Genomic DNA, 23,389 nt, shown 5'->3' with positions numbered 1-23,389 from the left:
CCAAAACCAGGTCTGCAGAGGAAAGCACAGACGGCACGGGTGGTCAGGGACTCGCCTGTAGTCATCTGGCTAGTGTGGGGCTGAGTGGTGGTTTGGTCCATACCAGTGCTGAAAGCCCGGCGTTTTTCAGTGCCCTCCAGCCTGGCCCTTCCTGCCGTCTAGGCTGGTTGTCTGCTGGGCTCTTTCCTTTCGACACTCAGACTTGTTGTCTTTATTCTGCGGGAGAAGGGTAAAAGGATAAAAGCAGCTCCAGAACATTATCCTCCTTAGGTCTTCTTGTCGCTGAGAGCCCGGTCTCTGTCCTGTTTGGACTCACGCTGCAGGCAGATTCCTTGCTCTCTTTCAGGGGTCTGGCTGGACACTCTTACCAGAGCATCTCTGGTGACCTGGCCTAGGGAGCCCAGTGCTCTGACCAGGCGTCCAGGCCAGTTAGGGAAGGTGGCGGCCTCTGGCCTGACAGTAGAGCCTGATGGGCAGACAGAACTCAAGAGTCTGGAAGCTGGATCCGTCCATCTCCACCCTGGTAGAGAGATGGCCCTTGGCATGGGGACCACACACCGTGCTGATGCCTCATTTGTACCTGTAGGACAGAGCTTCACTTGAACCACTTGGCAGAGAACAATGTGTTTGGGATTGTGCCACTGGCCAAGGTGAGGGGGCTAAGGGGATAGGGTTGGCATCCCTGGGCCTTGGGAGTGGGGCCGCCTCCAGCAACCTGGAGCACCCCGTGGGAGGATCAGGAGCTGGGCTGCAGCCGGGCAGCTCTCCCCAGCCTCACCCTCCCAGGGCCCAGCAACAGGGGGTGCGCAGGGAGGGACAGCACCTCTGAGATGTGGTGTCTACGTGCCTGTCCCTGCAGCCTGAAGAGAAGCAGAAGGCATCTCAGCAGTTCAGTAAGCTGCAGACCGCCATGAAGGTGTTGGGCATCTCCCCAGAAGAACAGAAAGTCTGCTGGCTCATCCTGGCTGCCATCTACCACCTGGGGGCGGCAGGCGCCACCAAAGGTAACCTGCCAGGGGTCTCGACCACGCAGCTTGTCGCTGGGAGAGCTTGTGGAGGCCCTGCCCCTGTGTTCGTTTGTCCTCACCCGGCACAGGCATCTCTGTTAGCAGACTCCCCGCGTTGTCTTCCTGGTCCCCCAGCTTGGAGCAGAAGGCTTCAAACACCCAGAGAAGCATTTCTGCCCCTGGACTTGGGCAGCAGTGACACAGAACACTGTGGAGAGCTGGGGGGTGGCAGTTCGGAGCTGAGGGAGGAGGAGAAGGGCCCTAACTCAGAGCAATCCCCCTGAAATAACTCTGCTTTTTATTCCCTCCCTGACAGAGGCCCCTGAGGAGCAAGCGGGTAACTGACTTTAGCCCCTCCCTGGGGGGTAGAGGCCACCTTGTCCCCTCTTGGTGGTGGCCCTGGGCTCTCTCTGGTGACTGGCTTGTTCTGTCCAAATGGAGGGGACTGGCCTGGGAGAAGCCCCTGATGGAGCGGGGAGAGTGCCTGCTGGCCCTGAGGCTTTTCAGCATCCGAGGCCTAGCTGCTCCAACTCGTTTTGCCTCCTGATCTCGGGACGTCTCAGGATGTCCTCCATGGGGCTCAGATGGGGTAGGGTGGTCTTGGGGCTTTCCGAGGCCAGTTGTCCCTGAGTCTTCTTCCCTTCTTTTCACCGGTTTGGTAGCAGGGGTCTCCTCCTCTTGCATGGCAGGGTGGAGACCACTAGGGGGCAGCAGGCACCGCGGTAACCAGTGGGCTGCCGCTTCTGCACTTGGGCTTGGGAGCTTGTGAATGGCTCGAGCTTGGCCTGGCTTGGAGGAGCTCTGCTGCCTTCCTCTGAGATTATGGCGATGGGCTGGCACTCGGAGCACCTCTTCACCCCTTCCTCCCCTTTCTTAGAGGGACGCTGCCTCTGAACAGCACCTTGGGCTTAGGCTCCATCTTCCTCAGGGATGTGAAGGGCCCCAGGCTGTTGGGGCAGGGACAAGAAAGAGAAAGCACTGGTGGGTGGGTACTGGTGGGCGAGCGGGCAGGCGGGAGCTCAGAGGAGCAGGTGGTGAGGAGTCTGGGTCCTCGCGATCCCAGCGGAGGCATCCCTGCCAAAGAGAAGCAGACTCTGGGTTAAAGAAGTTGTCTCCAGACTGTGTAGGTGGGCAGAGGGGTAGGCGTGTGGCTGTGTCTTGAGGAAGTTCTTCCACTCTGGGGAGGCACCGAGACCAGGTTCCTTATGAACCTGTAGTCCTTAAGCACTGCCGGCCTGCAGACAGATCACACGTGCCTTGTTGCGCAGGGTCTGTTACCTCCTTAGAGCTTCCATTTATTTTCCAGAGGATGCGTGTACGTGTATGTGTGTGTGTCCGCGCGTGGTGTCCTTGTAGGTGTGTGTGTGTGTGTGTGTGTGTGAGCGTAATTACATCCGTAAACATTCTCCTTTGAGATTGTGTGTGTGCGCTTGTGTGTATTTTTGTGTCTCTGAGTCTGAATGTGCTTCCGTTTTCTCGCCTGCTCATCCTCACGAACCCCCTCCAAACCCCCACCACCACCACCACCACAGTCCCTTCCCGTGAGCCTGGCGGGCTCTGTTGATGACTGTTTGCTAACGCGCTGTTTTTCTTTGCATGCTGCATGCTGGTCCTTTGCCTTACAGAAGCTGCTGAAGGTAAAACCTTGTTTCTTGTTAGCTTTCCCTAATTGCTGTGATTAGACACATGTTGGCCGAGGCACGTCTGTCTGCGTGGGCTGTTCCCTTTCCCCTGCGGCTTCTTCCACTTCCCCACTGTTGGGCCGTGGGTGGGTGGCAGTGGTCTCCCCTGGCAGCTGCCTAGAGGTAAGGGAGAGGGTCCCGATGCGTTCATGGAAGGGGGAGGTGCTAGAACACTCTCATGAGGTGTCCCCCACAGGCACAAGTGTCCCTTGTGCTCATCACAGGGGGCCTGGTTCACCCTCTGACTGTCCTTCCCCATGCTGGCATCCCTGAGGCCAGGCCCTCTAGAAGAGATGTTTGGAGCTGCCTGGGTGCCCTCTAGTGGCAGCGGTGTGGAGTTCCCTCCTCTTTTAGGACCTCAAGGGGCACCGGAAGTGCTGGTAGCCAGACTCCCTCTCTTGCTCACCAGAAGTCCCTGTTTTGCCTAAAGCCCTTCTGATGTCATCAGGGCTGGTTTTAACTCCCAAGAGATGCTCACTCCCCATTTCTTGGCCATGGGAGCCAAAGAGCACATCGGTCATCAAAAGGACTAAGGAGGAAGACCCGAGATGCCAGATCCTTCCCTTTTTCTCTACCCCGTAGCTGGGCGCAGGCAGTTTGCCCGCCACGAGTGGGCCCAGAAGGCCGCATACCTGTTGGGCTGCAGCCTGGAGGAGCTGTCCTCAGCCATCTTCAAGCACCAGCACAAGGGCGGCACCCTGCAGCGCTCCACCTCCTTCCGCCAGGGCCCTGAGGAGAGCAGCCTGGGAGACGGCACAGGTGCCCAAGCCCCTTGGCAGGTGGATGTGGTTGGGGGGCCCCAGCCAGGCCTCACTGTGGTCTGCTCTGGCCAGGGAAGACCACTGGGGCGAATAGATGCTTCCTTCAGAGGGAGAGGCCCAGCCCCAGGGCCCTACGCTGACTTGATTCTGGGTGACTAGAGAGTATACCCCCCCATGGGGACCCCCAGGCGCAGGACGGAGAGCTGATGTTCTTGCCTCGCAGGCCCCAAACTGAGCGCACTGGAGTGCTTAGAGGGCATGGCGTCTGGCCTCTACAGTGAGCTCTTCACCCTTCTCGTCTCTCTGGTGAACAGGTGAGTGAGAGGCAGGTGAGTGGGGGTTGGCCAGGAGCTGCCCAGCCTCCTGCTGAGACAAAGGGCCGAGTTGATGCCTCGGGGCTGGTGGGATCGCAGAGGCAGCGCCATTCTCCACCAGCAGGGGGCTCCCTGTCCTCACAGGCGAGGACAGGTGCGTTTCCCGCCTTCCACCACCCGGCACCACCAGGGTCCTGGGCGCCAGGGCAGGGATGGAGATTTGTCTGGGACAGAAGAGGGCTGCCTGGGTGCCACGGGCAGACCGGTGAGGACTGTTTGGCGGCACTGCCCCAGCCAGGCCTGACCCAGTCTCTCCCTGTGAAGGGCTCTCAAGTCCAGCCAGCACTCGCTCTGCTCTATGATGATTGTGGACACTCCAGGCTTCCAGAACCCGGAGCAGGGTGGGTCAGCCCGCGGAGCGTCCTTTGAGGAGCTGTGCCACAACTACGCCCAGGACCGGCTGCAGAGACTCTTCCACGAGTGCACCTTTGTGCAGGAGTTAGAAAGATACAAGGAGGTAACCCTTGACCTTGCCTCAGCCGGACATCCTCCTCCTGGCCCCGCCCCCCCCAGCCTCCTGGCATCCACAGAGAGGACAAGGTGAAGAGGGCAGGTCCCACTTTCCCCACTTTTGCTCTCTGTCATTTCCGTCTCCCTGTGCACCCCGGAGCGGTAGTCATGTCCTGCCCCAGACTGCATCCTTCCTTTGTAAAGAGTTTGCTCTCCAAGAAGTTGCAGATGTACTCGGGGCCCTGAGAACCCCTCCTTGCCCACCCTCGAGGCACCCATCTAGGCCCTGTGAATTGCCACCCCATAGTTCCTATGTCCATGTGGGTCCGGCTGGGCCTTCCCTGGCTCCCGATCTCTTAAGATGGTGATTGGTTATGTAGGGCCCCTTCATAGAAGGGTGTTCCAGATGGGACAAGATCTAGAAATCCTACTTCATGGGCAGGTGAGATGAATGAACTGGAGAGGATATTTATCTTGGATGAGAGAAGATTCGGGAAGCAAATGACAGCTGCCTTCAGGTGTTTCAAGGATGACGGTGTGAAGTTGAGAGTAGGCTTATTCTGTGTGGTCTCATCAATAGTATTCCTGCAAGTAGCAGGAGTAGGGGAGTTTTGTTTAGTGTTAAAGAAGCTTCAACAAATTTTAGCTGTCCAGAAAGGCCATGCGGTGTCTTGGGAGGTGGTGAACGTTTGTCAGAGGGGCTGATGGAGGGGAGGAGCTCCAGAGAGGGATGGAAGGGTGGACTAGCCGGCCCAGTGCCCCCTCCTGGCCTTCAATGTAGGGCTGCACCCTACAAGTGGCCTGCGCTCACAACTTCTCTCCCTTTGCTCCTAGGAGAACATCGAGCTGTCATTTGACGACTTGGAGCCCACTGTGAATGATTCCGTGGCAGCTGTGGACCAAGCCTCCCATCAGTCCCTGGTAGGAATTGTAGCGAGGGCCTGGGCTGACCCTTCCTCCCCTCGTCTGTCCCTGTCCCTCAGTAGAGCCCTTACCGCTCTGTTAGCTGCTGCTGCTTGGCCGGTCTGGCCGGGACGATGGCACTTTTTTCTCCCCTGGTGCAATGAGAGCCTCAGCCCCTGGGTGTCCCCAGGCCCTGTCCTGTGCCTGGCTGAGCCTCACGTGTGTCTGCCAGGAGCCTGGTGTCTCCCCCTTGGTGGTGAGAGCTGGGCTGGACCCAGAGGTTAGAGTCATCCCTCCTGCTGTCCCCAAAAGATGGGTGCAGAGTGGGTGAGGAGTCTGTGCAAATAGGGAATCTGTGCCTAGCTCTAAATGGGAGCCCTCGCCCCTCACCCCTTACCCCTCCACCTTAGGGACAGGCTTTGTCACACTTTGGACAGGGATCTTGGGCACTCTGCTGCCTGGGGGCTTGGTTGGCCTGATGAGCACTTGGCATCTGCTGACTGTCTTCAGTTAGGGAGGTTTCAGAAGGCACTTTATTAGAGAACTGGTGTTCCTGCTAGGCTGCTGCTCCCATCCTCGGCTTTGACCCCTGCCTCCTCCTCCCTCTTCCCGGTGGGCAGGCCCTGCTGTGCTAACAAGGGGGTAGGGCCCAAGGGACAGTGAGTGTCCCCTGGGACTAGTACTTAAAGTGCTCAAGTTCCATGTCCCCGCTAAGGGAAGCTGACTTTTCTTTTCCTGGCATCTGGGTTCCCATGCTGGCCTCCACTGAGAGCCTTTGCCACTCCCAAGAGATGTGGGGAGTCAGTCCATGTGGCTTAGAAGGGACAGTGTATCAGAGAGTGTGTTTGGATGGGACTTGGCCATCTCTTCCCTTCTTTGCTCTCCCTATCTGAGGGACCTTGGCACCTTTGGGGACAGGAGCCCTTGGATGTGGCGTCTGCCACTCACTGTCCCATGGCTTCATTGCCTGGTCCTGCCATGCAACACCAGACCCTCTGGACCTTAGCTCCCCATCCGTCCTTGGCCACATTCTGCTTCCTCCTGCTAGTCACACTGACTCCCTCAGGCAGCCATGGGGTAGGGGGAAGATGCAGGCAACTGGGTGCAAAGAAAGGAGGAAATGGCACTTTTCTTACTTCTCTTGTTTCCCTGGTCCCCAAAGGCAGGAATGGGGTGTAAGGAAGGTTCCATCCTTGCTCAAGGAAGTCTTGGAAATGTCATGGCAAAGGCAGCTCAGACCAGATGCAGCCAAAGGCCTGGTTTGTGTGGCCCGCATGGGGTTTTTGAAATCAGAATCCTCTTAAAAGCTGGAGGGTTTACAAGGCCAGTGTTATTCTGGGACAGCAGCTGGCTGCCGCTGACAGGAGCCCTTCCCTGTGGCCGGGGACAGGTGCTCTGCCATCACCCCGACTCCGCCCATTCCTGCACTTGAGTTTCTGACCCTGCAGGAGCCCCACCTGTGCTCAAAGCCCTCCTCTCTGGGATCCTCCCTGTTTGGGGGACTAGGGCACCCCACAGCCGATGCTGGCTGACAGCTTCCTTTGGCCCATGCCCCCTGCCCGGGGCCTTCCAGACTTCATCTCCTCTCCTCCGCCTGGGAGGCGATGCCTTGGGCTCACCCATGGCCCTTGTGACTCCTGAGAGGATGAGGATGGTTCACGAGAAACCTTCAGCCTTTGGTGACTTTGGACACAATTCCTAGGCAGGAGATTGTGCTGTGGGCTTCTCTCTCTAACACAGTCCAGCTCCCTTTTCCCTCTCACTGCCCAGTGGCCCCACAGGGTGTGACCTGGGAGCAGGGTGTGTACTTATACGCATGTGTTGCAAGTTTATAGCCTGTGGTTGGGCCGGGGGCTCCTTGGGACACGGTGGCTTCTCTTCACTTCTCTGCAGGTCCGCTCGCTGGCACGCACAGACGAAGCAAGGGGCCTGCTCTGGCTGTTGGAGGAGGAGGCACTGGTACCAGGGGCCACCGAGGATGCCCTCCTGGAGCGCCTTTTCTCCTACTATGGCCCCCAGGAAGGTGACAAAAAAGGTAGGTAGCACCCCTGGAGGGTTCTTTGGCTTCCTCTTGAGGACCCACTTGTATGAATTGAGATGGTACTGCCCAGAAGGTTTCACTGAGTCCCTGGGCTTTTTCGGGGCCTGTGCCCTGATGATCTGACCCTTCCTTTTCCCACCCCCAGGCCAAAGCCCCCTCCTGCGCAGCAGCAAACCACACCATTTCCTCCTGGGCCACAGCCATGGCACCAACTGGGTTGAGTACAATGTGGCCGGCTGGCTGAGCTATACCAAACAGAACCCAGCCACCCAGAACGCCCCCCGGCTCCTGCAGGACTCCCAGAAGTAAGAACGCCACTCACCCTGCCCACGTCCCATCCCCGGAGCTGGTTCTGGGCTTCCTGGTCTCAGAGACTCACCAGCAGGGTTGATGGCCTTGGCTTCCAGAGAGGGAACAGCCAGGGCCAAGTGGTCTTGGGAGCCTGGGGGTGGCCTCCTGGAGTAGAAGTGGGATCCACCTGGTTGGACGGACCTATAGTTTGAAGTTTGAATAGCAACCCCCCCATTCTTCATAGAAGGCAGGAGTAACACACAAAACAAAATGAAACAAAACAAAAACACTTTAAAAAAAATTGTATTTATTTATTTGACAGAGAGAGACACAGCAAGAGAGGGAACACAAGCAGAGGGAGTGGGAGAGGGAGAAGCAGGCTCCCCGCTGAGCAGAGAGCCCAATGTGGGGCTCCATCCCAGGACTGTGGGATCAGGACCTGAGCCGAAGGCAGATGCTTAACTGACTGAGCCACCCAGGTGCCCCACAAAAACACTTTAAAAAATGGGGCACCTGACTTAGTCAGAAGAGCATGCCACTATTGATCCCAGGGTTATGAGTCCGAGCCCCACACTGGGTGTAGAAATTACTAAAAAAAAATAAAACAAGATACAAATAAAAACTTTAAAAGAAGGTAGGAGTAGCCTTAGAAACCCCTCAGTCCCATAAGGCCCGTCATCTATCTGTTTATCTAGCAAATAATTATTGGGCGCCTGCTCTTTTTCTTAGGTACCTGGCAGATGGCAGTAAATAAAACAAAACTCGCTGCCCAATTGGGGGCAGGGGCAGGAGGGGCAGGCAGATAACAGCCAGTAGATGTCATACACAGATTATACAGTATGGTAGAGTGTTGGGCTCTAATCTCTCCTGGCACCCTGGACCTCTGGCCTCCCTGGTGATGGAGAAGAGAAGATCACACTTCTGTCCCCCTGCCCACCATGGTTTTGTCTTCTTCCTGTTTGTAGATTCCCCTCCAGTTTCTCTCTAGGGTACAGCAGCCCCAGGCCAGATAATCCATACCCCTAGCCAGGGCGATATGGGGGACTTGGGAGTGTCCTAGGAGCAGGGAAGCCGCCCTCTCCTAGTCTCTCAAAGTGACTTCTTTCCCTCCTTTGCCCTTCCACCTCTGGTAGGAAAATCATCAGCAATCTGTTTCTGGGCCGGGCGGGCAGCGCCACCGTGCTGTCGGGCTCCATTGCTGGCTTGGAGGGTGGCTCGCAGCTGGCCCTACGCCGGGCCACCAGCATGCGGAAGACCTTCACAACAGGCATGGCGGCTGTCAAGAAGAAATCACTATGCATCCAGATTAAGCTGCAGGTGGTGAGTGTGCCAGTCTAGGCCCCAGGGCCCTCTCGGGGCTCCTCTGGCCAGTCTGGGGGAGCCCTGGCTTACCCGGTACCCACTCAGCATCCCTCCCCCCAGACTTAATCGCTGCTGGTGGGTCCTCTGCTCAGTGCCACTGCCTGAGCGGCCCTCAGGCCTCGGGAGGGTGGAGTTGTCCGGGCTTGGCCTATCTCAGCCAGCGGCGGGACGCCTGCCATCCTACAAGGAGCAGAGACGCTCTCCTGGGCACCAGCCGGACCACCAGGAGCTACTGAGGCCTGTCTCTTTCCCTTTGGCAGGACGCCCTCATTGACACCATCAAGAAATCAAAGCTGCACTTTGTGCATTGCTTCCTGCCTGTAGCAGAGGGCTGGGCCGGGGAGCCCCGGTCTGCAGCCTCCCGCCGAGTCAGTAGCAGCAGTGAGCTGGACCTGCCCTCGGGAGAGCACTGTGAGGCCGGACTTCTGCAGCTGGACGTACCCCTGCTTCGTGCACAGCTCCGGGGCTCCCGCCTGCTGGATGCCATGCGCATGTACCGCCAAGGTGGGGAGGGTCCCTCTCTGCTCCTACTTCAGTCTTCCAGAGCTGCTCCCCCCCTCCCCACCTCCCACATGTGACCTGCCAGGCTAGAGGGGTACTGCACCCTCCCGTCTCTGGGCTGTTCCTAGATCTCTTCTCTGGGCGGGTGGGCGGGAGCTGGCAGGGGTTCTTTCCACCCAGTCTGTTCCTTTCTCTTTTTCTTCCCACCCTGGCTGACTCCCTTCTTCCTCCTCTCCCTTCCCTTCTGTATTCCAGTCCTCTTCATCCCCTCCCCACAGGTGACTTCCACACAACCCGTTCTTCCCCTTTCTCTGCTCTGCCCACAGCAGCAGACCTGTGCCCACATAGAGCCATCCGCTTGGAGGTGCTAACCACCTCCGAGAGTGGGCTGGGCCATACTCCCCCACCCCCACCCCACCCCCACAGTGAGAAATGAGGTGCTAGATCTTTCTGAGGCACTTAAAATTCCCAAGAAAGGTCAGCCTGACCCTTTTCAGAAGGGATTGGAAAGGGTGAGAGTGACAGCTATAGCCAAGCCTTGACCAATGCGGGTTTGAGCTGTGTGGGTCCACTTAGATGCTGGCTTTGTGTAGTGCTGTGCGAGAAGTGTATTTTCTCTTCCTTCTGCCTTTCTTAATAACATTTGCTACTTTGCTGTAACAATACGGTATGTCCCACACATTGCACACAGCAATGTGTCCGACTGTTTATGTTATCAGTAAGGCTTCTGGTCAACAGGAGGTTATCAGTCGTTATATTCGGATTTTTGACTGCACAGGGGCTGGAACTTACATTGTTCAAGGGGCCACTCCTCAACATCGTTAAAATATTTATAGCAACCAGGCACCCATTCAGAACTCACCCTACACGTTCCTCAGTTAATCCTCATAATACTCATGAGATGTGGGTACCATTGCCATCTCCAGAGAAGGAGACTGAGGCTCAGAGAGGTTAACCAGCTTGTCCAAGGTCACACAGCTCACGAGTGGCAGAGCGAGATCTGACCCACACGGACCAGCTTCTGAGTTCATGCCTCTTGAGTAGGGTTTCATTTGCCTGGGAGGTTGTGGGCTGCTGGATTTCTGTCCTTGTTTCCTTTGCTAGGAGAACTGGCAGGGTCCCACCCGCCTGTAGCCAGGTCCTCTTGAGGCATCCCCATGGACACATCACTTTTCCTTAGCATCCAAAGCCACAGATTGGGCTCCCTGCCCTGCTCAAAATAAATCATCGATCTGTCCCCACGTCTTGATATGGAGTTGGTGTTTATTATTTCAAAACCAGATTGTTACCGCTCTGAACCAAAATCAATGTGCTTTACTCAAACAAGCAGATCGATGAGGCCGGCAGCAACAGCAGGCCCCCCTCCCCTCGCCCAGCCCCCAGCCGCCATCGATAGCGCTGATGATTAATTAAGATGCCAGGCGTCCAGACCTGCTATCCTGGCCCATCAATTTAATTGCAATTCAGATACAATCAATAGCTCACTTTGTCTTGGCCCCTCAGCGGCCCCCGCCTCCTGTTTCAATTATCGGGCACATGCATCAGCCTCATCTCCCAGTTGGAGGCTTTCCCGGAGCTAGCGAGGCCGGTGGAGCGGAGCGAGCCCCCGACGGGCTCTCAAGAGCCTGGGTTTGGAGTCCCGCTCTGCCTCCAGCTGCAGCCTCTGTGACCTTGAGCAAGCCCGGTCGTCCTCCTCTTCGGCCTTAGTTCCCAGGCCTGAAAGATGAGTTGGATCTGGTCTAAGACCTCTTTTCGGTTTGAAATTCTGTGAGTGTGCATGAGTGGATCTCTAGGTTCTCTCCTGTTGGTTTCGGTGCCGTCAGGTGGCTCAGGGTGACCTCCTACTGGCCACCATCCTGACCTTGTTCCAAGCCAGAAGCCATCTGATCCTTGTCCCAGCCTCAAACCTATGCAGTAGGTAGGTCTTTGCTGGAGGTAATGCTCTTCAGGAAAAGAGAATCTAGAAGTCTTCGGGTCACCTGGCATAGGGCTCAAGGTCAGGATGGGAGCAGGAAGGGCACCCTTTCTGTATCCTGCTTCAGAGGAAAAGAAGGGAGCATTTTACTGAGCACCCACATGATCCAAGCCATGCTTTCCACACATCCTCTCATTCAAACCCCGTGACTACCGTGCAGAGTAAGCAGCAGGTCCCCCTTTGAAAGATGGGGAAAGCAAGAGTCAGAGATGTTGAGTGACTTGTCCAAGGTCACACGGTGCCAAGAGCCAGGGCCAGGATTCCAACCCCAAGCCCATGTACTTTTCCTCTCAGCTACTCTCTGTGGCCTGATTTTCTTTGTGCTTGTTAAGTCCTAAAGACAGTGTTCTCTCTGGGTGTAGCAGAGTCATAGACTTGGAGGCTAGAAAGCATCTTTCTTTCCCGTGACATTCCTTCCAAGGGGGCAGCCATGTCCTCTGTTCACACACCTCACTGACAAGGCGCTTGCTTCCCTCCAAAGGAACCTGTTCCCCTTGTAGCCCTGCAGTCCCCTAGGAGGGCAGCCCAAACTGTCCTAAAGGCCCCTGTCCCTGGTCCTGCCTCTTCTCTCCCCACCCTCCTTTCCCAGGCCTGCCCCAGCCCCAGGCTCTCCACCCCAGCAGCTTCAGCCCCTTCCCATGACTGTCCTGTCCTGCGACCTGGGTGCCAGCAGCCACCTGGCATGTCAGGAGCAGGCAGGACATGGACAAGCCTGCCCTCTTTCTAGGTTACCCGGACCACATGGTGTTCTCTGAGTTCCGCCGCCGCTTCGATGTCCTGGCCCCACACCTGACCAAGAAACACGGGCGCAACTACATTGTGGTGGATGAGAGGCGGGTAGGTCTGAGAAGCCTCACCGGACCCCCTTCTTTCTGCCCAGACCCCTCCGAGCAGCTGCCTCTCATCCCCTCGAGAGCCCAGCTGCCCCTTGCTCAGGCTCCTGGTTTTGGCCACCTGGGGTCAGAACAGGGGCCCGTGGCCACCAAGCTGTGCCGGTCGGGAGAAGGTAGGCTGGGGCGTGAACTGTAGGGATCGGAGAAGAGCCACCGTCATTAGAGGCCAGAGTTGGGGCTCTCCGCTCTCTAGTGAGCTCGTCATTATCTACGCAAGTCTCCCAGGGGGCAGATGTTTTGGGTGTTTGGGTGTTACCCTGGGTAGCCTCTGGGCCTTGCCTCCTGAGTCACAGACCCACATTCACAGACGCCTTGGAAACTTCTCTCCATCCAGGACCTGCCAGCGTCCTGGGCGACCTTGGTGTACATGTAGATGACCCACCCCGTAACACCCTTCTCTCTGACCCCTGACCTTTATTCCAGCCTCCCACTCACGGCTACACCCAGGACCTTGTCACCCCTGGAAATGCTTCACCTCAGAAATCTTAAATCCCAACATGGCCTCCCCTGCCCACAGCCTCCTGCCTGAGCACCTCACTTCTCTCCTCCTCTCAGGACACCTGCTCTTCGGCCCTGTTGAGACCTCTCATTTCTGGACCCCGCCGCATTTTCTCTGCTCTGTCCATTTCCTTCTGACTTTTCCACTCAGTCTCGATGCCCTGCTCCGGTCACTTGGCCCTCATCACCCTCAGCTCTCCCATGCCTCCCACAGCACCTCCCCTGCCCAACCCCCACGCTGAAGGGCCAGCCTCCGGGCATCTGCACTCCTCCGTCTGGGGTTCCCAAGGGCTAGGGGAGAAAATTATACAACAGCTGGACTCGAACTCCTACCGGTTCATGGTCTCCAGCCTCAACTGGGCCCTTGATGTGGCCCAGCAAGTTTTTCATAATGGCCCATCCTTCCCCGGCCCCTGTTCCAAGCTCCTTCCCTGCAGTTCCTACCCTGCCTTCCCAGGTCGTCTGCTCAGCAGTTGACCTTGCCTCTAAATGATAATAAAATCAAGGCTCCTCTTCCTTCTGTACACTTCTCCTCGGGTGCCCTCCTGTCTCGGTGGGAGAGGTGTCCCTTCCCTCATCCAATCCCTTCCTCCTGTGCTTTGGAATCCATTCCCCGGGGCTCCACAAAAGCCCGCTCTCTCCGTGCTGTTTTCTCTCTCCTGTTACTTCGGCCTCTCCTCCGCTGGGTCTTTCCTTCCAGTGGGAAGCATCCTGCAGATTAGTGGAACCTGGCCCTGATACCCTGGACCCGGTCTTCTCTTGCCCACCACCTTCCATGTTGCCAGAGCTAATGGCCACCTTACTGTGCTTCTTGGCAACATCTGACTCTCTTAACAACTCTGTTCTCTGCTGAGCTTCTTTGCTGCCACTGTTGGCTTTGCCTTTGTCCCTCTGAGCGTCCCTTCTTCTTCCTGCCCCTGAAGTAAAGGTCTCTCTCTTCCTTGAGCCGCTGTCCTTGGCCGTCTGTGCTGTCTAGTCTACAACCTCTTCCCAGCCAACCTCATTCACACCCATCGCTTCAATTACCACATATGTATTGACGACTCCCAAATCAATACCTGTAGCCCAGGCCTCTCCCCTGAACCTCAGCTGTGCATTTCTATCTGTTGCTTTCTGGACTTTTCTACCTATGTACATGTAGCATCTCAAACTCACGTGTTCGGACCACACTGATTCCATCCCCTCCCCAACCTACTCTAGCTCTTCCATTTTCTACGTTGGAGAGTGGCACCATTTTCTCTTCGGCTCCATAAGTCAGAAACCTCCGTGCAGTGTCCCTAGATTCCTCCCCCTCATCTGCCCCACCCCCTCGCACTTGCAGGTGCCAGGCACTCTCTCCTTCACGTGCCCGGCACTTCCGTCTCTCTCTTCCCTCTGGGTCACGCTCTAGCCTCCTCTCCTGTGAATCCCTCCAGTAGCTGCCTGAGGGGTCTCCATCTATTCTCCCCCCGTGTGCCAGTGGGGATCCCTGGAAAATGCCAATCCGATCGTGTCCCTGCTTGACCGAACCCTCCAGGGCCTCTCAGCGCACGTGGGCTATTTTCCACCTTTCTAGTTGTGCCTTAACCGCCCTACTCCCTTCCCTCCTGAACTGCCTGGTTTCCTCAGTACGTTGTCTGCCTTGTGTGTCCATGTCTTTGCTCTTGCTTGTTCCTCTGCCCGAAATGCCCTCTCGGCGACTTTGGCTAATTCTTCCTTGTAACTGAAGACAGCACGAACTACATCTTGCCTCCTCCACGATGCCTTCCATGATCCCTTGCCTGACTTCGGTGCCTCCTCCTCTGTGTACTTCACTAATTCACTTGTCTCCCTCCCCAACAAGACAGCTTATTGCTCTCGTAGTCATCCTTACGTCCCTAAGGAACATAGGAATCGCTACAGCCTGATTCTGTGGAAGCCCACCAAAAGCATTTGTTGAATGACTAACAGATTGTCTCAGCAGAAGCCTGGGAAGGACTCGTCCCTGGGCCAAGGAAGCCCAACGCGGAGATGGGGGAGGCCCTTGGCCTCCCTGACAGAGACCTCTCTCTGCAGGCGGTGGAGGAGCTTCTGGAGTCCTTGGACCTGGAGAAGAGCAGCTGCTGCATGGGCTTGAGCCGGGTGAGTGGTCGCTGCAGGAGGCCAAGAGGGCCCGGCCCTCACTCTCTGGTTGCCCTTATCCCAACAGCTGGCCCTCCCCTTCTGCAGCAAACTTGACTTCCCTCCCTCTGAATAACCACTCATTTGGTGCCTTGAACACCCCAGTGACGTGGGGAGGCGGAGTGTGTTGGAAGGTGGCCCTGAACTTGGCCTGAGTCCCAGTGTGGGGAGTGGGGAAGACAGAAGGGAGGAAAGCTGGACAAAGCAGGAAGGCAGCAGGCAGAGAGTTCCAGAGCCCCCGCCCCTTCCCCCCCACCCCCCCTGGGTTTGCCAGGGTCCCAGAAGAGCAAGCAGGACGCCGTGAGGCTGTGCTGCCACCACCTGCCCACAAGCCCAGTTCCTCACCTGAATGGAACGTGGTGTCTAAGAGGCAGGCACGCCCGCACCCGGGTGCCAGTCTGCCACATCGCTCCACGCCAAAGGCCAGGCAAGCGTCCCTCCCACAGGCAGGAGCCCCGCTCACCTCTCGCTCCTCAGGCTGCGAGGCCTGACGGGTGGCATCCACGTATGTGCTCCCAGGGCCCGGGGTGGGAGGGAGGGCGTTTGGGAGCCCGGGAGGGGGTTCCGAACCTCTCTACCTGTCAGCAGGGAGTGGTGAGCCCAGGTTGCCGGGGCTTCATGGGGAGTGTGACGGGGACACAGATGCTCAGAAAAAAGGCCTGGTGTCGCTTGTCCGCTCTGTTCTCCCGGTTCTGTCTTCTGAGTCACAGTCCCCCCCCCTTTGCTTTCCCATCTCCTGTCTGCATCTGTCTGCGCTGGTTTTCCCTTTTCCTTTTGGCCCTGGCAGCTCCCGGCTCTGTCATTTTCCGTTTCTTTCCTTGTTCTCTGGGTCTTCTGTGGGCTCGCTCTTTCTGTGTCATTTTTCTGGTTTTGGTCTCTTGCTGTGCCTGACTCCACGTCTCCTCATCCCGGACTTTCTGTCAGCGCGGGGGCTGCTGGCTGAGCTTCCTCCCCGGGAAGCCTACAGTCCGAGGCTGAAGCAAAGCCTCTCGGTGTCTTGGGCGGACTCCTGCCCCCCTTCCCCCCGCCCACAGGCTGGGCTGCTGCTGGCTAGCATGGGGGTGTCATCTCCTCCAGGGCATGTCTTGGGCAGGAGAGGGCCTGCATAGGCTGGTCCTCTTCCCAGCTACCCTCGCAGCCCCGCTGCTTCGTCCCAGGTGCCAGGCCAAGGCGGGCGAGCCCCAGGGCCCACTCACGCTCGCAGAGACATTAGGGGCAAAGTGGGATGTTTGCTTACATCTGACTTGGGAGAACAATTTCAGGGCCTCTGGGCTGTGGTCGGACCAGCTGAGGAGCAGGGATTCTGTGAGCTCGTCAGATTGCTTTGGAGGACGGGGTCACAGTCTGAGCCCATGGGACCCTGAGGGTTCAGGCAGGGTGAGAGAGGATCCTGAGGGCCTCCTGGTATCGTTTGTAAAATATGTATGGATGTGTCTGTTGGGGAAGGACAGGGCCCTAAGCTTTCACCCAGTACTCAAAAGGATCCCTAACCCCACTAAGGTAGAGCTGTAGGACCCAGGCCTCAGGCTCCCCGCCCCAGCCCTGAGGCCATCTTTTCTCATCTCACCCTGAGGCAGTGAGAATGGGGGTCCACTCTCCAGCCCCTAACCCTCCGCCTCCCTTCTTCTGCCTCAGTCAGACCAGCTATGTGCCCTGACCATGAGCCCCTATGTCCGCCTCCAGGCGGGACTTGGCTATTTCCCACCCCCGGTGGAATCTCAAGGCTCAAGTAGGGCTTGAGGCCCGTGGGAGATCCTGGGCACCCAGCGCGCGAGGGCGGGGATTTGGGGAAGCAAGCGTTTGCTGACGCTGGCTTTCTCCTAGGCCAGCCCCAGGGGACTAGGTTTCTGTGGAGTCGCCAGAGGCAAACCTTTCTCAGCAAAAAGTGTAGGCCTTCTCTCCACTTCTCCCCTGAAGGGAGGCCTGGGGGTACTGTACAGACTGGTTCTGAGTATTTCCCGTGCTCTTTGACCCACAGAAGGGAATTTTCTGTGTTCTGGGCAAGGCGGAGGTGGGCACATGCCTAGGTGTCCCTTTGCCCTCTGTGAGGATCCCGGAGTCTTTGCTCACCAGTGTATTTTCTCACCTTTTTTTCTCTTAGTAGAGAACACTTTACCCAGCCCCAGTTCTGAGCACCAGAGGGAGAGGAAATGCTGGCTCTGGGGGCGCCCAGCTGGTTCCTCTCCTGTCTGTCCTCCAGCCCCCAAACCTGTAGGACAGGTCCCTTGATTGGGCTGGCCCCCACCCACCCCCCCTGGCGTTTTCATGAGCTGAAACCTGGGTGTGTGTGTGGGGGTGGGATGCTGGCACATGAAAGAGGAGGCTGTCTGAGAGGAGACCGAGTGGGGGGGGCCCACCCTTTCTCTGCACACGGCTTCTGGACCTTTCTCTCCTTACACGCTTTCACCACCATCTACTTGGCCTGATCCCAGGCAGCTGGCACCTGCGGTTGGGCCCTTCAGTGGGCTCTGGGCACGGGGGCACGGACATTGTTGCTGGCAGTCCTGGGGGAAGGAAACCTGGGGGAAGAGGATGTTGCTGAGGGCTGTCCTGTCCCCATTTGACTGTGGCTGCTTTATTTCCTTCTTGCCCCAGATACAGATACCTTCCCTTTGCCCTCCCTCTCCTTTTATCTCTCTTTGAAGTTAGATTTCCCACCTTCCTCCTCCTCTTCCGGAAAATCCTCCCCAGGCCGGGCCTGGCCCTCTTCCCTTAGCCTTCCTGGGGCCTCTCCTTGCTCCTTCCCTCCTCTCTTGTTCCCTTGGATCTTCAGGTTCTTCCCTGGGGGCAGAGGGCCACCTCCCAGGCCTGCTGGTGTCCTGCGCCCCCAGCCCATCTCCCGCCTCCATCTGGCCTGCTTCCCCACAGGTGTTCTTCCGGGCAGGCACGTTGGCTCGGCTGGAGGAGCAGCGGGACGAACAAACCAGCAGAAACCTAACCCTGTTCCAGGCGGCCTGCAGGGGCTACCTGGCCCGCCAGCACTTCAAGAAGAAAAAGGTGCTGTTTCTGGGGTATCTCCATCCCACTCCCCGGCCTAGACAGCGAAGTGGAGTTCCTGGGGTGGGGGTGGGGGTTCAAGGGAAGGTGCTGGAGCAGAGGCTGGTCTTGGGTCCACAAGTTATTGTCACCTGGGGGAGATGAAGCAGGGCCCTCTAGGGCCATCATGCCCGGGGCCAGGGTGGGGGATGGGCAGCTCCTTGGTGCCAGCGAGCCTGCTGGTTCTACACGGCACGGTCATGGGGCGGGGGTGGGGGGCAGTGGCTAGGCGAAGGTGGGCTCTGGCTCCTAGGCTGCTCCATGAAGATTAAGGAGCTGTGTCAGCGACTCCTTTTCTTATTAGCAAGTCCATAAAACAGCCAGCACCACCGCCTCTTGTGTTTCAGCAAGATTAGGTTTTATAGCACATCGAGGCCAGGGTGCTGGAAATAATCAGGCAGCAAATAAAGCAGATGAAATTATTCCTAATGACGCCAGAGCGGTTAGTGCCCAGTGCGGTGCTCCCAGGGCCGAGCTCTCGGCTGCCCACTCTCTGAGGGCTGGGGAGAGGCTGGGAGTGGGCGTTGGGGGGTGCAGGGAGTGTTCAAACCGGGGTTAAGGGGGCCAGAGGAGCGGCCCTGTGGCTGTGCTGGTGATGGGCGGGGGGAGGGGCCATCCTGGCTGGGCTTGGGACTGAGAGCTGTGCTGTGCGCCACTGTCACCCCAACTTAGATCCAGGACCTGGCCATTCGCTGTGTGCAGAAGAACATTAAGAAGAACAAAGGGGTGAAGGACTGGGCCTGGTGGAAACTCTTTACCACCGTGCGGCCCCTCATCGAGGTACAGCTGTCCGAGGAACAGATCCGGAACAAAGACGTACGTAACGGCTTGGGAAGGGCCAAGTCGATGGAAAAGGACTAGTTCATCCATGTGGGCAGAAAGTCTTGCCAGCTCGACCTGGGCTCCCAAGTACTCTTTATTTAGTCCAGAGAGCCGATGTCCTTGAACGATGCCCATCAAACAGAAGGCATCCCTCTGGAGCGCTGGCTAAGCCGCTGGGTAGCCTCTTGGTATAAAATCTCAGGCATCCTCAGCATCTGGGGAGGGGTCTAGGATCAGAGCCCCTGGGAGGCAGGGGCTCCCTCCCTATTCCCCATGTCCTGGCTGGAACTTCACCAGCCTCATTTACCCCCACGGTGCAGATTCCAGGCCCCAACCTCTTACAGAGCCTCTGGCTCAGTCTGCCCTCTTCCCTACACCCCAGGAGGAGATCCAGCAGCTGCGGAACAAGCTTGAGAAGGTGGAGAAGGAGCGGAACGAGCTTCGGCTCAACAATGACCGGCTGGAGACCCGGGTCAGTGACTCCCAGGGCCAGGCCGACTGGCCCACCCATGCAGGGTGCCAGGTCCAGGAGCCTCCCCACCCCCAGGGTTCTAGCTGAGTGAGGCAGGCATTTCAACTGGTGGCGACTCCCTCCCCCCGACTCCAGATCTCAGAGCTGACATCGGAGCTGACTGATGAACGTAACACAGGAGAGTCCGCCTCCCAGCTGCTGGACGCCGAGGCCGCGGAGAGGCTCCGAGCTGAGAAGGAGATGAAGGAGCTGCAGGTGAGGACAGGGCCGGGGGGGAGAGCGCCGTGCTAGCTGCCACCGCGCTCTGGCGTCCATCTGCTCCCCCTGGGAACGGGTGGCCCGGCAGTCCTATCTGCCCGGGGTAAGCACGTGCCCGTGGTCTGCATGGCTTGGGGCCTTGGCTGGGCCTGGGTGAGGGGCTGGGCTGGCAGCCTCACAGGCTTCCCTTCCGCAGACCCAGTACGATGCGCTGAAGAAGCAGATGGAGGTGATGGAGATGGAGGTGATGGAGGCCCGCCTCATCCGGGCAGCAGAGATCAACGGGGAGGTGGACGATGATGACACGGGTGGGTCTGAGGCCCTAGGAGCTCACGGGGGCCTGAACAGCAGCCCCCAGACAGCCCCGGCCCTGGCCTGTCTCCCTCCTGGAGCTGGGCCAAGGCTACAGAAATAGACAAGAGTTGAGGTGCCAGCAAATGCAAGGGAATATCGTGGAGGCCTGCGAGAGCCATGATAAGGACAGGGTCCGAGGGCCATGGTCTGCGGGTCCCTGGGAGGGGACAGCACATAGCCACACACCCTCTCTAGTCTTTCCCTGGCTTGGGGGGAAGCCATCATTCCAGAGACCTTCCTGAGTCCCTCTGGCTAATGCCACCTGCTGCCCCTCCCCGTCCTGTCCTTCTCCCCCTCCACCCCTTGTCCAGGACTCTCAGCAGCCCAGTCCTCTCTTGTCGGCCCCACCCTCACAGGCGGTGAGTGGCGCCTGAAGTACGAGCGAGCTGTGCGGGAGGTGGACTTCACCAAGAAGCGGCTCCAGCAGGAGTTCGAGGACAAGCTGGAGGTGGAGCAGCAGAACAAGAGGCAGCTGGAGAGGCGGGTGAGGCTGGTGGAAGGATTGGAGGCCACGGGCCCTGGAGGGGCATGGTGCCCTGGGAGCACCCAGAAGGGGTTGGCAGGTTAGCCTCTGGGCTGCAGACGCCCAAGGGCAAATCGACTCCGTCCCTCATCCCTGGATCTCTCCCTCCCTCGCCCCCCTCCTTCTCCTCCCCTTCTCCACTTCCGGGCCTCTTCCCGGTTGCCGACCCCGCACCCCGTCCGCACCCTAGCTCGGGGACCTGCAGGCAGACAGCGACGAGAGCCAGCGGGCCCTGCAGCAACTGAAGAAGAAGTGCCAACGGCTGACAGCCGAGCTGCAGGACACCAAGCTGCACCTGGAGGGCCAGCAGGTCCGCAACCATGAGCTGGAGAAGAAGCAGAGGAGGTGGGTGGGTCCCCTGCCCCGGACACACGAGACTTCCTGGGGGCCTCCCCCTCCAGGGAAGGGAGAAGGAAGGAGGGCCTGGATTTGGCCGCATGGTCCTGTGGCCTAGAATGGGAACAGGCCTCTCTCCTGACCTCCGAGGAGCCCTCAGGCCCTGTCCCCACTGAAGGCCTACTCAGGCCTCGGCTCTCGGACGCGTTCCCTGCAGCGTGTGCCCGTCACCCTGCCTGGGCCCAGCAAGGACAGAGCTCCCACCAGGCCCCGTGCAGAAAGCATCCTCACCCCTCCTTGCCCCTTGCCCCCACCCAGCTCCCCACATCTCACTCGCCTCAGCCACACAGAAACACTCTCCTGACTAATGTTGTTGAACTACCGTGCCACTTCCATCTCATTATGGTAATGACACAAAGGAGGGGGGCAGCCCTCACAGGATCAGATCCAATCTAAATTAATTTCCCCGGCTGGGGATGGGAATGGGACGCCTTTATTAGCTACACTGGGGAACCCACACACCCTGGGAACAGCAGGGGGCCCCAGGGAGTGGGAAGAGCGCCTGGTTGCCCTCTGCAGGGGAGGGCTTCTTGGCAGAGGCCCCGGGTGCCTTCGTGAAGGGACAGCCCCACACCCACAACCCTGGGGGTGAGCGGGGCAGAGCTGAGTCCTTCCTGTGACCCCGAGTTACCCTCAGCTTCCTGGGCGCTCTGCTGTCCTCCCAACTGGGTCCCGCCAACGGTGAGGGGAGCTGGGAGATCTTATTCCTCCCTCCCAGCACTGTGCCTCTCTGCCTTTACCCCCTCTCCTGTTCACTAGAGGCGGTTCACCCTTAGTGGGACCCCTTCTCCCAAGCACCCCTGCCATGGCAGTGCCAGCCTGGCCTAGTTACCAACTCGCCGCACTCCCTGCTGGGCAACTTATTAGGTTTCATTTCAGCTGCCCGGAGTTTGCTTACCCTTTTTTTTTTTTTGATGTGGGGTTGGGTTGGGAGGGAGTCTTTCAGTATTTTCGAAGGGAACCTTATTAGTTATTCGGGGAAGGTGTTAAGAGGAATTTCAGCAATTTGCTCCTTATTTAGAGTCACTGGGAGGGGAAATAGGAGGCTGGGAGGTAGAGGAGCCAAGAAAGGGGCCAGCACCTGCAGGCTGGGCCTGGTGGGACAGCTGGCTTCTGTTGGCAGGGGATGGGGTCCTGGGGGTGACATGGGTACTGCTGGGCCACATGGCCCTGGCCAGGGGCTGGCACTGAGAGGTGGGGGCTGGAGCTGGCTGCCACTCTGGAGTGGCCAAGTGGAACCATGGAAAGTGAGTTAGATGAGGCAACGGTGTCCCTTTCTATGTATCTCTGAGCCCACTCTGCCCTCACCCTGGTCCCTCATTCTTTGATCTGTGGAAACAGAAAAAGGTTAAGACAACAATGGAGAGCCTGTCTACCTCTTCCCTGGAGCAGCCTGTCCACTGCTTCCCCAGAAGCAGTCTGTGGTCCCCTCCTCAGCTCACCTAGTGTAAGGGCTCTTTAGACCACCTCAGTGAAATGCTCCCCATCCCAGAGCAGACGGCCAGCTGGGCCTCAATGGCCTGTGAGCCTGGGTGTCACCTCACCGCTGCCTCCCACTTCTGGGCTGTATAAGGAGGTCCCCTCTGCTTGCATCCTGTCTGCATCCGTGGCCCTGCTTCCTGGCAGCCTCGGGGTGCTGGAGACCCAGACTCTTCCCTGCCCTGGCAGGGTCACCTTGGCCGTCCCTGCTTCCTCACAGGTTCGACAGCGAGCTCTCGCAGGCTCATGAAGAGGCCCAGCGGGAGAAACTGCAGCGGGAGAAGTTGCAGCGGGAGAAGGACACGCTCCTCGCCGAGGCTTTCAGCCTGAAGCAGCAACTGGAGGTGCGTGGGCCACCCACCATCCCCCCGTCCCCACTCCCACCCCCAGACCAGAGCTGGTCCCAGGCCAGCCTCATCTTCTCTTTCGCTCCAGGAAAAAGACATGGACATTGCCGGATTCACCCAGAAGGTTGTCTCCCTGGAGGCCGAACTCCAGGACATTTCTTCCCAAGAGTCTAAAGATGAAGCCTCTCTGGCCAAGGTCAAGAAACAGCTCCGGGACCTGGAGGCCAAGGTCAAGGATCAGGAAGAGGAGCTGGATGAGCAGGCCGGGACCATCCAGATGCTGGAGCAGGTGCTGCAGAGTCTGCCCGAGGGGGGCCCCACCATTCCCACAGCTAACCCAGGGGGTAGCTGGAGTGGAGGGGGCGGCGGGGGAGGGCGAGTTCCCACGTGCAGTCAGTCCTTCGTTCCCTTACTCACAAAATGCTGAGGGAGCACCTGATCTTTGCCAGACACAGTGTGAAAATAATTAAGCTTTCGTCCCGCTTTGAATAAATCTTGATTGAGCTTTAGTATTGAGGGGTTCGGGATGCCCAGCAGCCAGAAGGCCACGTGCCCACCCGGCCTGCTGCTGAGCCACCATGTCAGTTCAGAGAGCTAGAGCCTGAAGGCCAGATGGAAAAGCTGCCCAACTGTCCTCATGTCTGGCAGCCTGCTCTGGGCCAGCATCAGACATCTAGTGAGGGGATTTGGCTTCTCTGGGGAAGCCGGCTGCCCCAGGAGCAAGGTGGGAGCTTGGGGAAGTGCGGGCAGAGAAACTCCCTGCCCCTGAGCTCAGGGAGACCCATCCTGCAGGGGGAAGGGGGCTGCTCAGGAACCCGGTTCCTC

The 23,389-nt window shown here is 58.2% G+C and overlaps 1 protein-coding gene across 19 annotated transcripts in view; it reads left to right on the top strand.

Annotated features, from left to right (window-relative positions):
- MYO18A (myosin XVIIIA) overlaps positions 1–23,389 on the top strand; it is a 94,037-nt gene that overhangs the window by 51,652 nt on the left and 18,996 nt on the right. For 11 of the 19 annotated variants that reach the window (XM_045070276.1, XM_045070275.1, XM_045070267.1 and 8 more), the window contains 23 exons: positions 587–650; positions 860–1,004; positions 1,324–1,344; positions 2,633–2,644; positions 3,272–3,448; positions 3,674–3,764; positions 4,089–4,281; positions 5,109–5,195; positions 7,071–7,212; positions 7,364–7,523; positions 8,643–8,829; positions 9,132–9,375; positions 12,075–12,184; positions 14,773–14,838; positions 17,746–17,874; positions 18,586–18,729; positions 19,118–19,207; positions 19,343–19,462; positions 19,662–19,773; positions 20,176–20,303; positions 20,533–20,687; positions 22,438–22,561; positions 22,653–22,853. In XM_045070276.1, coding sequence (XP_044926211.1) covers positions 587–650; positions 860–1,004; positions 1,324–1,344; positions 2,633–2,644; positions 3,272–3,448; positions 3,674–3,764; positions 4,089–4,281; positions 5,109–5,195; positions 7,071–7,212; positions 7,364–7,523; positions 8,643–8,829; positions 9,132–9,375; positions 12,075–12,184; positions 14,773–14,838; positions 17,746–17,874; positions 18,586–18,729; positions 19,118–19,207; positions 19,343–19,462; positions 19,662–19,773; positions 20,176–20,303; positions 20,533–20,687; positions 22,438–22,561; positions 22,653–22,853 — 2,902 coding nt within the window. The remainder of the gene's footprint in view (positions 1–586; positions 651–859; positions 1,005–1,323; positions 1,345–2,632; positions 2,645–3,271; positions 3,449–3,673; positions 3,765–4,088; positions 4,282–5,108; positions 5,196–7,070; positions 7,213–7,363; positions 7,524–8,642; positions 8,830–9,131; positions 9,376–12,074; positions 12,185–14,772; positions 14,839–17,745; positions 17,875–18,585; positions 18,730–19,117; positions 19,208–19,342; positions 19,463–19,661; positions 19,774–20,175; positions 20,304–20,532; positions 20,688–22,437; positions 22,562–22,652; positions 22,854–23,389) is intronic. The other 8 variants (XM_045070279.1, XM_045070277.1, XM_045070278.1 and 5 more) reach the window with 3 other exon arrangements.

The sequence above is a fragment of the Mustela putorius genome, unplaced genomic scaffold (genome assembly GCF_011764305.1).
Source record: "Mustela putorius furo isolate JIRA1106 unplaced genomic scaffold, ASM1176430v1.1 tig00003962_pilon_pilon_pilon, whole genome shotgun sequence".
NCBI classification, from domain to species: domain Eukaryota; kingdom Metazoa; phylum Chordata; class Mammalia; order Carnivora; family Mustelidae; genus Mustela; species Mustela putorius.
Note: the sequence above shows the minus strand (reverse complement) of the source record. Positions and strands in the feature narration are given on the sequence as shown.